Source organism: Lichenostomus cassidix, unplaced genomic scaffold (genome assembly GCF_008360975.1).
Source record: "Lichenostomus cassidix isolate B80296 unplaced genomic scaffold, HeHo_3.0 HiC_scaffold_83, whole genome shotgun sequence".
NCBI lineage: Eukaryota > Metazoa > Chordata > Aves > Passeriformes > Meliphagidae > Lichenostomus > Lichenostomus cassidix.
In genome coordinates this window covers 566-13,170 of record NW_028148052.1, presented here as the reverse complement: position 1 = coordinate 13,170, position 12,605 = coordinate 566, and the positions used below count along the sequence as shown (strand labels likewise).

The 12,605-nt window shown below is 51.7% G+C and overlaps 2 protein-coding genes across 4 annotated transcripts; both read left to right on the top strand.

The window, feature by feature from the left end:
• Positions 1-77: 77 nt before the first annotated feature.
• Positions 78-3,044, top strand: LOC146420231 (uncharacterized). Of its 3 annotated transcripts, none has more exons than XM_085048511.1 (2): positions 78-388; positions 690-1,169. In XM_085048511.1, exons 1-2 carry the CDS (start codon positions 312-314, stop codon positions 1,144-1,146), a joined length of 534 nt encoding a protein of 177 aa, XP_084904637.1. In that variant the 5' UTR covers positions 78-311; the 3' UTR covers positions 1,147-1,169. The 3 variants fall into 3 exon arrangements, with proteins under 3 accessions (XP_084904637.1, XP_084904640.1, XP_084904639.1); XM_085048514.1 differs by lacking the exon at positions 690-1,169 and adding an exon at positions 2,594-3,044 and having other exon boundaries at positions 99-388; XM_085048513.1 differs by lacking the exons at positions 78-388; positions 690-1,169 and adding exons at positions 2,249-2,411; positions 2,594-3,044.
• Positions 3,045-4,204: 1,160 nt separating this feature from the next.
• Positions 4,205-5,495, top strand: LOC146420230 (uncharacterized). The gene is made up of 2 exons (XM_085048515.1): positions 4,205-4,408; positions 4,642-5,495. Exons 1-2 carry the CDS (start codon positions 4,332-4,334, stop codon positions 5,063-5,065), a joined length of 501 nt encoding a protein of 166 aa, XP_084904641.1. The 5' UTR covers positions 4,205-4,331; the 3' UTR covers positions 5,066-5,495.
• Positions 5,496-12,605: the final 7,110 nt, after the last annotated feature.

Sequence of the window (12,605 nt, the reverse complement as noted above, 5' to 3'; positions counted from 1 at the left end):
GTGAATTTTGGGTCATTTCACTCCGGATTCTGTAACTTTAAAAAAAATCAACAGGAAGGAAGGAAGGGGCGGAGCTTGCGAAGCCTCCGGTGAAAGCGAAAGCTCTCGATCTTGGGGACATCAGTGACAGCTGTTGGTCACTTGGAGCCTGAGAGGTCATTTTGTGGGGAAAACCACCTCTGGATGTGCTGAGAACATCTGGAGGAGACCCTGGAGTGGGGGAGAAGAGTCTGGAGCTGAGGAGATCCTGGAGCTGAGGAGATCTTAGAGCTGAGAAAGAAATCCCAGAGCTGAGAATATCCTGTGCCAGGATGGGAGGTGGATCGAGCCGCACTGTGGAGATCCAGATCTCCAACAAGACCAGGAATTTCACCCTGGAGAAGCCCAAGTGAGGCTGGGGGGACATCAGGGGTGCAGGGGGGCAGCTCGGGGTGGGATCATCTCCCAGAGGTGGGACCATCTCCAAGGGGGTGGGATCTTCATCCTGGGGTGTGATCATCTCCCACTGGGTGGGATCTTCATCCCAGGGCTGGGATCTTCATCCCAAGCTGGGATCATCTCCCGGGGTGAGATCATCTCCCAGCTCCAACCACCTCCCAACACCTCCAGCCCCTCCCAGTGCTGCCAGGACCATTTCCCAGTTCTCCCAACACCTCTTCACGCTCCCACTCCCCACTTCCTCCCCCCAGGATCTACTTCTTCAGTGGCCACAGTGTCACCCCTCCAGAACCTTCCGTGGCCCCTGGCTCCTCCAGCTCCTGCCGGTTCTCCAACAACACCATGTTCTGGGGCTGCAATGGGGTCCTCGTCTACGAGGCCGAGTCCTTCAGCTTGGCCATCTACTTCTCCAACCCCATCGACTACAACAAATATTACCCCCAGCTGGGCGTGGAGCTTTCCCCGGACAAGATCCCTGTGAACGAGCTGGAGGACACTTACACCCGCATGGTGAAAGGAAAGCCTCACCGCAACACGGCCACCCACCGCGTAAACCTGACCACCTGCCAGGAGCCCGCCGAGGTGTGCTCTGGCTCCGTCAAGGTGGAGGCCACCATGTCCAACGCCAAGAGATCCGTCCTCAAGGTGGTGGTGAGGGAACTGGAGGAAAATAGACCCTCCCTGGCCGAGGAAAAAGGTTCTGAGTGAGTGAGATCCTGAGGGAGCTTTGGTGGGACCTCAGAGACATCTCAGGAATGGCATGGGTACCCTGAGGACCTCACAGGCACCTCTAAAAACACATAGACAGCCCAAGGACCCCGTAGGCACCTACAGAACTCCATAGGCACCTCCAGAACACCACAGACACCTCTAGAACCCTGCAGACCACAAGAACCTTCAGCAGAACCTCGTGGGCACCAGGAGAACATCAGAGAAACCACCAGGACCTTCTGGACACCCTGAGACCCACATGGACACCCTGGGGTTGGGATGTCCCACCCCCTCTCCAGTTTCAAGGTCTCCTCCCAGACCTCCCTCACTCCTTTCTGCTTTGCTCCATAAAAGGAGAATTTCACAAGTTGTTGAGTGGAGTGAAAACTAAACTGGGAGAAACTGGGATTTGGGGTCTGGAGGGGTCTGGGATGGTGGGGTTGGAGTTTGGAACTGGGGGGAAATGTGGGAATGGGAAGGTCTGAGGTTATAGGGGGCTTGTGGGGGGATTTGGGGAGATTTAGGATTTTGGGAAAACCTTGATCTGGGAAAGAATGTGGGATCTGGGGGACTGAGGGATAAAGGGGGAGATTTGGGATTGGGGGAGATTTGGGATCTGGGGGGGTTTGGGATCAGGGGGGAGCAGGGGAGGGAGAAATGGGATTGGGGGAGAACTTGAGACCCTCACTGGGTGGGACTTGGATAAACCAGTTCAACCAGTTCCACCAGTTCTGCTGGAGAGACAAACCAGTTCAACCAGTTCAGTCACTGCTGTGCCGCTATGGGGACCCCAAAGCCCCACGTGTCCCACAGCCACCCAGCTACCTGCGCCAGGTGTGTCCCCCGAGTTGGGGACATCCTGGGATTGGTGACTTCAGGGATTCACCAAATCCTGGTGAATTTGGGGTGGATTTAGGCCGGGAGAGCCAATATTGAATGAAGGGGTGGAGCTTGGGAAGAGTTTCGGGAAACTGAAAGTTCGTGATTTCCTGAGAGTGACGGAAAGTTTGGGAATTGGGAAATCAGAGTGCGAGCAGGGCGTGGCAGTGGGGAAACACCTCTGGGTGGGACTGGAACACCTGGAGGAGACAACGGAGAGGAGATCTCAGTGCTGAGGATATCCCAGAGCTGAGTCAACGTTCCACTGTGGAGATTCCAGAGCTGGAAACATCCTCAGCCAAGATGGCAGCAGAGCAGAGCCAAAGGTCTGTGGAGTTCCAGATCTACAACACCACCAAGAACATCACCCTGAGGAACCCCAGGTGAGAACATGGGGGACATCGGGGAGACCCTTGGGGTGTTGGGGGGCTGCTCGGGGTGGGATCTTCATCCATGGTGGGATCATCATCCCCTGGTGGGATCATCTCCACCCTCTCCCAGTTCCTCCCAGTGATCCCAGTGCTGGTCTCACCATCTCCACTGACCTCACCTCCATCTCCCCCAGGGCCTTCCTCCCCAGCGGTCACTGCTCTGTCCCTCCCAGTCCCTCACTCCCTGCTGGCTCCAAGGACTCCTGCAAGTTCTCCAGCTCCATCTTGTCCACCTGTGAGGGCATCCTGACCTACGAGTCCGACATGTTCACCTTGGCCATCTTCTTCTCCAACCCCATGGACCACAAGGTGTCCCCAGTCCGGCTGGGCCTGGAGATCTCCCCAGTCCACCTGGACCACAGCATGTCCCCAGACTGGCTGAGCCGGGAGGTCAGACTGGGCAATCTGGAGTTTGTCTATGACAACATGGCCCAGAGGACCTCTGGTCAAGGCGTGGTCACCATGTCTGCCCGGGGCACTCAATTCAACTGTGCCCAGATGAGAATCAATCCCGTCCAGGTGGTGGCCACCATGTCCAACACCTGCAGCTCCGTGGTCAAGGTGGATGTGAAGGAGTGGAACTAGGGGATGTGAGGCTGGACAGAGGGATGGACAGAGTGATGGACAGCCAGGGGAAGGGAGAACCTGCAGGAGCTTCGGAGGGACCTTGTGGGCATCCCTGGGACCATAGGGACACCTGAGGAACCCCATGGACACCTCCAGGACCATAGGGACACCTGAGGAGCCCCATGGACACCTCCAGGACCATAGGGACACCTCCAGAACTCTCCAGGAACCCCCAGAACCACATGGACATCCCCAGAGCTCCATAGGCACCTCCAGAACACCACAGACACCTCTAGAACCCTGCAGACCACAAGAAGCTTCAGCAGAACCTCGTGGGCACCAGGAGAACCTCAGAGAAACCACCAGGACCTTCTGGACACACCAGGATTGGGATGTCCCACGCCCTCACTCCCTTTCTGCTTTGCTCCATAAAAGGAGAATTTCACAAGTTGTTGAGTGGAGTGAAAACTGAACTGGGAGAAACTGGGATTTGGGGTCTGGAGGGGTCTGGGATGGTGGGGTTGGAGTTTGGAACTGGGGGGAAATGTGGGAATGGGAAGGTCTGAGGTTATAGGGGGCTTGTGGGGGGATTTGGGGAGATTTAGGATTTTGGGAAAACCTTGATCTGGGAAAGAATGTGGGATCTGGGGGACTGAGGGATAAAGGGGGAGATTTGGGATTGGGGGAGATTTGGGATCTGGGGGGGTTTGGGATCAGGGGGGAGCAGGGGAGGGAGAAATGGGATTGGGGGAGAACTTGAGACCCTCACTGGGTGGGACTTGGATAAACCAGTTCAACCAGTTCCACCAGTTCTGCTGGAGAGACAAACCAGTTCAACCAGTTCCACCAGTTCTGCTGGAGAGACAAACCAGTTCAACCAGTTCAATCACTGCTGTGCCGCTATGGGGACCCCAAAGCCCCACGTGTCCCACAGCACCCCAGCTACCTGCGCCAGGTGTGTCCCCCGAGTTGGGGACATCCCGGGATTGGGAACTTCAGGATTTCACCAAATCCGGGTGAATTTTGGATATTTTCATACAATTCCATGGGAAGGAAGGGGCGGGGCTTGGGAAGGCTCCGGTGAAAGCGAAAGTTCTCATTGCTGAGGATCAAAGGTTGTTGGAGACCAGGTGACCTTGATCCCGAGGGAGTCGTTGGGGAGAGTGAGAAAAGAGCTCTGGAGCTGCTGGGAACACCTGGAGGAGACCCTGGAGCTGAGGAGATCCTGGAGCTGAGGAGATCTTAGAGCTGAGGAGATCCCAGAGCTGAGAAGAAATTCCAGAGCCGAGAAGGTCCTGTGCCAAGATGGGAGGGGGAGTGAGCCGCACTGTGGAGATCCAGATCTCCAACAAGACCAGGAATTTCACCCTGGAGAACCCCAGGTGAGGCTGGGGGGACATCAGGGGGGAAGCTCTGGGTGGGATCTTCATCCCAGGGTGGGATCATCTCCCAGAGGTGGGATCTTCATCCCAAGCTGGGATCATCTCCTGGGGTGGGATCATCTCCCAGCTCCCAGCCCCTCCCAACACCTCCAGCCCCTCCCAGTGCTGCCAGGACCATTTCCCAGTTCTCCCAACACCTCTTCACGCTCCCACTCCCCACTTCCTCCCCCCAGGCTCTACTTCTCCAGGGGCTACAGCGTCACCTCTCCAGGACTTTCCGTGGCCCCTGGCTCCTCCAGCTCCTGCCAGTTCTCCAGCACCACCAGGTCCTCGGGCTGCAATGGGGTCCTGGTCTACGAGGCCGAGTCCTTCAGCTTGGCCATCTACTTCGCCAACCCCATCGACCGCAAACCGTTTTGCCCCCAGGTGGGCTTGGAGCTTTCCCCGGACAAGATCCATGTGCACCAGTTGGAGGACACTTACACCCGCCTGGTGAGAGGAAGGTCTCAACCCAACCTGATCACCCACGTCGTAAACGTGACCACCCACCAGGAGCCCGCCCAGGTGAGCTCTGGCTCTGTCAAGGTGGAGGCCACCATGTCCGACGCCATGAACTCCATCGTCAACGTGGAGGTGAAGGAATCGGGGGGGAAATAAACACCCCCCGGTCAGGGAAAGAGGTCCCGGGGAAGTGAGACCCTTGGAGACCCCTGGTGGGACCTCAGAGATGTATCTGGAACGTCATTAGTGCCCTGAGCACCCCATAGGCACCTCTAAAAGGCCATAGGCTTTTTAGACTCCAGAATCCTGCATACACCTCTAGAACCCCATAGGCAGCTCTAGAACCCCATATGCACCTCAAAGACCCCATAGATATCCCAGGGACCCCACAGACACTCCAAGGATCCCATAGGCACCTACAGAACCCCATAGACACCCCAAGGACCCCACAGACAAATCCAGAACGCTGCAGACAAACCAGAAGAACCTTCAGCAGAACCTCGTGGGCACCAGGAGAACCTCAGAGAAACCACCAGGAGCTTCTGGACACCCCTGGACCCTGATGGACACCCTGGGGTTGGGATGTCCCACCCACCCCACCCAGTTTTGGGGTCTCCCCAGATCTCCCTCTCCCCCTTTCTGCTTTGCTCAATAAAATAGGAGATTTTGGCACTTGGTGTATGGAGTGAAAAAAAAAATGGGATTTGGGGTTTGGGGAGGTCTGAGATGGAATTTGGGGTGGAATTTGGGATGGAATTTGGGGTGGAATTTGGGGTCTGTGGGGAATTTGGGTTTGTGATGGAATTTGGGATCTGGGGGGAAATGTGATGTTGAAGAGGGTTTGGGGTCTGGGATGGAATTTAGGGTCTTTGTAGAATTTGGGGTCTGGGTAGAATTTGGGATTTGGGATGGAATTTGGGATCTGGGGTGAAATTTGGGGACTGGGGGGGAATTTGGGTTTGGGATGGAATTTGGGGTCTGGGGGGGAATTTGGGGTCTGTAGGAATTTGGGATCTGGGGTGGAATTTGGGGTCTGGGGGGGAATTTGGGTTTGGGATGGAATTTGGGGTCTGTGGGGAATTTGGGTTTGGGATGGAATTTGGGGTCTGTGGGGGAATATGAGGTTGGAGAGGGTTTGGGGTCTGGGATGGAATTTAGGATCTGGGATGGAATTTGGGGTCTGTGGGGAATTTGGGGTCTGGAATGGAATTTGGGGTCTGGAATGGCATTTGGGGTCTGGGGGAGAATGTGAGGTTGGAGAGGGTTTGGGATGTGGGATGGAATTTGGGATCTTGGACGGAATTTGGGATCTGTGGGGAATTTAGGTTTGGGATGGAATTTGGGGTCTGGGTAGAATTTGGGGTCTGGGGTGGAATTTGGGATTTGGGATGGAATTTGGGTCTGGGATGAAATTTGGGATCTGGGATGGAATTTGGAATTTGGGGTGGAATTTGGGATCTGGGGGGAATTTAGGGTCTGGGGGAGAGTATGAGGTTGGAGAGAGTTTGGGATGTGGGATGGATTTGGGATGGAATTTGGGATTTGGCACAGAATTTGGGATGGAATTTGGGGGCTCTGGGATTGGACACAGAACACCCCAGGATCCCCACAGGTTTTTTCTGGTAAAAACCACAGAAAATGGAAATTTTCGGCTGCAGCAGAGTTGGTGGGCGGAGCTTAAAGACAGAATGGGGAAAAAAGATAAAAATGGAGGAGAAATATGGGAAATATGGGAAATGGTGATAATGGGGTGGAGAGAATGGGGGATGATAAAGGAGCTGCAGTGGTTTGGGGGATTGAAGAAAAAAGGGAAAAAAGTCTGAGGGAAAAGTTAGAAGAAAAGTTAGTTTTGGTGTCAGAGAGTTTGGGGATGTGACCCCAAAATGACCCCTTAGTGACCTCAGAGTGACCCCAAAAGGGACTTCATAGTGACCCCAAAAGTGACTCCATAGTGACCTCATTGTGAACCCAAAGTGGCCTCATAGTGACCACTTTGTGACCTCAGAGTGACCCCATAGTGACCACGTAGTGACCTCATTGTGACCTCTTTGTGGCCACACAGTGACCCCAAAAGTGACTCCATAGTGACCAAATAGTGACCTCTTAGTGACCTTACTGTGACCCCATAGTGACCTCATTGTGACCCTGTAGTGACCTCATAGTGACCTCACTGTGACGCCAAAGTGACCACAAAAGTAACCCCATAGTGACCAAATAGTGACCTCTTTGTGAACTTACTGTGACCTCAGAGTGACCGCAGAGTGACCCCATAGTGATCCCAGAGTGACCTCATAGTGACCTTACTGTGACCCCAAAAGTGACCCCATAATGACCCCATAGTGACCCCATAGTGACCTTACTGTGACCCCGTAGTGACCTCAAAGTGACCCCAAGGGTAACCTCATAGTGACCCTATAGTGACCCCAGAGTGACCACACTGTGACCGCATAGTGACCTCACAGTGACCTCACTTTGACCCCAAAAGTGACCCCATAGTGATCCCATAGTGACCCCTTTGTGAACTTACAGTGACCCCAGAGTGACCCCAGAGGGACCCCATAGAGACCTCAGTGACACCACAGTGACCCCAAAATGACCTATTTGTGACCCCCACAGTGACCTCATTGTGACCCCAAAATCACCTCAGAGTTACCTCTTTGTGACCTCATAGTGACCCCAAAAGTGACTCCATAGTGACCTCATAGTGACCCCATAGTCACCTCAGATCACCCTATAGTGACCCCATAGTGACCTCATAGTGACCAAAAAATGACCTCATTGTGATCCCACAGTGACCTCATAGTGACCACTTTGTGACCCTTATAGTGACCTCATAGTGACCTCATTGTGACCCCATTGTGACTCCAGAGTGACCCCAGAGTGACCCCTTTGTGACCTTATAGTGACCTCATTGTGACCCTTATAGTGACCTCATAGTGACCTCACAGTGACCCTAAAATGACCTTATTGTGACTCCAGAGTGACCCAATAGTGACCTCTTTGTGACCTTACAGTGACCGTATACTGACCTAATTGTGACCTCATAGTGATCCCACAGTGACCTCATAGTGACCACTTTGTGACCCATAAGTGACCTCATAGTGACCCCAAAAGTGACCTCATAGTGACCTCACTGTGATCCCAGAGTGACCTCATAGTGACCCCACAGTGACCCAATAGTGACCCCAAAACTGACCTCACAGTGACCCTAAAATGACCTTACAGTGACCCCAGAGTGACCTCTTTGTGACCCCAGAGTGACCAAATAGTGACCTCATTGTGATCCCACAGTGACCTCATAGTGACCCCATAGTGACCCCAAAAGTGACCTCTTTGTGAACATATACTGACCTCATAGTGACCCCATAGTGACCCCATTGTGACCCCATAGTGACCTATTTGTGACCCCACAGTGACCTCATTGTGACCCCATTGTGACTCCAGAGTGACCCTATAGTGACCCCATAGTGACCTCATACCACTTAGTGACCTCATTGTGACCCCAAAAGGGACTCTCTAGTGACCAAATAGTGACCCCTTTGTGACCTTTTAGTGACCCTTATAGTGACCAAATAGTGACCCTAAAATGACCTTATTGTGACCCCATTGTGACCCAATAGTGACCTCTTTGTGACCTTACAGTGACTGTATAGTGACTTAATTGTGACCTCATAGTGACCACTTTGTGACCTATAAGTGACCTCATAGTGACCCCAAAAGTGACCTCAGAGTGACCCCAAAAGTGACTCCATAGTGACCTCACTGTGACCCGAGTGACCCTATAGTGATCCCAGAGTGACCTCATAGTGACCTTACTCCCCGTAGTGACCCCAAAGTGACCAAATAGTGACCTCATAGCGACCCAAAAATGACCTCATTGTGATCCCACAGTGACCTCATAGTGACCCTAAAATGACCTTACAGTGACCCCATAGTGACCTCTTTGTGACACCAGAGTGACCAAATAGTGACCTCATTGTGATCCCACAGTGACCTCATAGTGACCTCATTGTGACCTCTTTGTGACCTCACAGTGACCTCACTGTGACCCCACTGTGACCCCAAAAGTGACCCCATAGTGACCTCTTTGTGAACATATACTGACCTCATAGTGACCCCACAGTGACCCCAAAATGACCTATTTGTGACCCCACAGTGACCTCATTGTGACCCCATAGTGACCCCAGAGTGACCCTATAGTGACCACGTAGTGACCTCATACCACTTAGTGACCTCATTGTGACCCCAAAAGTGACCCTATAGTGACCAAATAGCGACCCCTTTGTGACCTTATAGTGACCTCATAGTGACCCTTATAGTGACCTCATAGTGACCAGTGACCCTAAAATGACCTTATTGTGACCCCAGAGTGACCCAATAGTGACCCCAAAAGTGACCTCATTGTGACCCTTATAGTGACCTCATAGTGACCTCATAGTGACCTCATAGTGACCAAAAAATGACCTCATTGTGATCCCACAGTGACCTCATAGTGACCCCTTTGTGACCCTTATAGTGACCTCATAGTGACCAAATAGTGACCCTAAAATGACCTTATTGTGACCCCAGAGTGACCCAATAGTGACCTATTTGTGACCTAACAGAGACCGTATAGTGACCTAATTGTGACCTCATAGTGACCCCACAGTGACCTCATAGTGACCACTTTGTGACCTATAAGTGACCTCAGAGTGACCCCAAAAGTGACCTCAGAGTGACCCCAAAAGTGACCCCATTGTGACCTCATTGTGACCCCAGAGTGACCCTAGTGATCCCAGAGTGACCCCACAGTGACCTAACTCCCCGTAGTGACCCCAAAGTGACCAAATAGTGACCTCATAGCGACCCAAAAATGACCTCATAGTGACCCCACAGTGACCCAATAGTGACCCCAAAAGTGACCTCATTGTGACCCTTATAGTGACCTCACAGTGACCCTAAAATGACCTTACAGTGACCCCATAGTGACCTCTTTGTGACCCAGAGTGACCAAATAGTGACCTCATTGTGATCCCACAGTGACCTCATAGTGACCCCATAGTGACCTCATTGTGACCTCACAGTGACCTCACTGTGACCCCACTGTGACCCCAAAAGTGACCCCATAGTGACCCCTTTGTGAACATATACTGACCTCATAGTGACCCCATTGTGACCCCATAGTGACCCCAAAATGACCTATTTGTGACCCCACAGTGACCTCATTGTGACCCCATAGTGACCCCAGAGTGACCCTATAGTGACCCCATAGTGACCTCATACCACTTAGTGCCCTCATTGTGACCCCAAAAGTGACTCCATAGTGACCAAATAGTGACCCTAAAATGACCTTATTGTGACCCCATTGTGACCCAATAGTGACCCCAAAAGTGACCTCATTGTGACCCTCACAATGACCAAATAGTGACCTCATAGTGACCCTAAAATGACCTTATTGTGACCCCATTGTGACCCAATAGTGACCCTAAAATGACCCCAGAGTGACCTCAAAGTGACCTCACAGTGACCCAAAAATGACCCAAAGTGACATCAGTGACCTCATAGTGACCCCAAAATGACCTATTTGTGACCCCACAGTGACCTCATTGTGACCTCATAGTGACCTCATTGTGACCCCACAGTGACCACGTAGTGACTTCATTGTGACCTCTTTGTGACCACATAGTGACCCCAAAAGTGACTCCATAGTGACCAAATAGTGACCTCTTAGTGACCTTACTGTGACCCCATAGTGACCTCATTGTGACCCTGCAGTGACCTCATAGTGACCTCACTGTGACCCCAAAGTGACCCCAAAAGTGACCCCATAGTGACCTCTTAGTGACCTCACTGTGACTGCAGAGTGACCTCATAATGACCCCATAGTGACCCCATAGTGACCTTACTGTGACCCCATAGTGACCTCAAAGTGACCCCAAAAGTGACCTCATAGTGACCCTATAGCGATCCCAGAGTGACCCTATAGTGGCCCCAGAGTGACCACACTGTGACCTCACTTTGACCCCAAAAGTGACCCCATAGTGACCCAATAGTGACCCCTTTTTGTGAACTTACAGTGACCCCAGAGTGACCCCAAAGGGACCTCATAGAGACCTCAGTGACACCACAGTGACCCCAAAATGACCTATTTGTGACCCCCACAGTGACCTCACTGCGACCCCAGAGTGACCCCAGAGTGACCCTATAGTGAACCCATAGTGACCTCATAGTGACCCCAAAAGTGACTCCATAGTGACCTCATAGTGACCCCATAGTCACCTCAGATCACCCTATAGTGACCAAATAGTGACCTCATAGTGACCAAAAAATGACCTCATTGTGATCCCACAGTGACCTCATAGTGACCCTAAAAGTGACCTCATAGTGACCTCACTGTGACCCCATAGTGACCTCAGTGACCAAAAAATGACCCCATTGTGACCCCAAAAGTGACCTCATTGTGACCCTTATAGTGACCAAATAGTGACCTCATAGTGACTTCATAGTGACCCTAAAATGACCTTATTGTGACCCCAGAGTGACCCAATGTGACCCTAAAATGACCCCATAGTGACCTCATTGTGACCCCATAGTGACCTCAAAGTGACCTCACAGTGACCCAAAAATGACCCAAAGTGACATCAGTGACCTCATAGTGACCCCAAAATGACCTATTTGTGACCCCACAGTGACCTCATTGTGACCTCATAGTGACCCCAGAGTGACTTCATTGTGACCTCTTTGTGACCACATACTGACCCCAAAAGTGACTCCATAGTGACCAAATAGTGACCTCTTAGTGACCTTACTGTGACCCCATAGTGACATCATTGTGACCCTGTAGTGACCTCATTGTGACCTCACTGTGACCCTAAAATGAACTTATGGTGACCCCATAGTGACCCAATAGTGACCCCTTTGTGAACTTACTGTGACCTCATAGTGACCTCACTGTGACCTCACTGTGACCTCACTGTGACCTCACTGTGACCCCATAGTGACCTTACTGTGACCCCAAAAGTGACCCCATAATGACCCCATAGTGACCTTACTGTGACCCTGTAGTGACCTCATAGTGACCCCAAAAGTGACCTCATAGTGACCCTATAGTGACCCCAGAGTGACCACACTGTGACCTCACTTTGACCCCAAAAGTGACCCCATAGTGACCTCATACCACTTAGTGACCTCTTTGTGACCCTAAAAGTGACCCCATAGTGACCCCAATGTGACCCTAAAATGACCTCATTGTGACCTCATTGTGACCCCAAAAGTGACCTCACTGTGACCCTAAAATGACCTCACAGTGACCTCACAGTGACCCTAGAGTGACCCCAAAGTGACCACAATTCCCAAAAAAATTCCCCAAATCCCCAAAATCCCCCAAAATCCCCCAAAAATTCCCCAAAATTCCCCAAAATTCCCCAAAATCCCCCAAAAATTCCCAAAAACTCCCCAAATTCCCCAAAATCCCCAAAAAATTCCCCAAAATTCCCCAAAAATTCCCCAAAATCCCCCAAAATTCCCCAAAATTCCCAAAATTCCCCAAAATCCCCCAAAATTCCCCAAAATTCCCCAAAAATTCCCCAAAATTCCCAAAAATTCCCCGAAATCCATAAAAAATTCCCCAAAATTCCCCAAAATCCATCAAAAATTCCCCAAAATTCCCCAAAATCCATCAAAAATTCCCCAAAATCCCCCAAAAATTCCCAAAAAT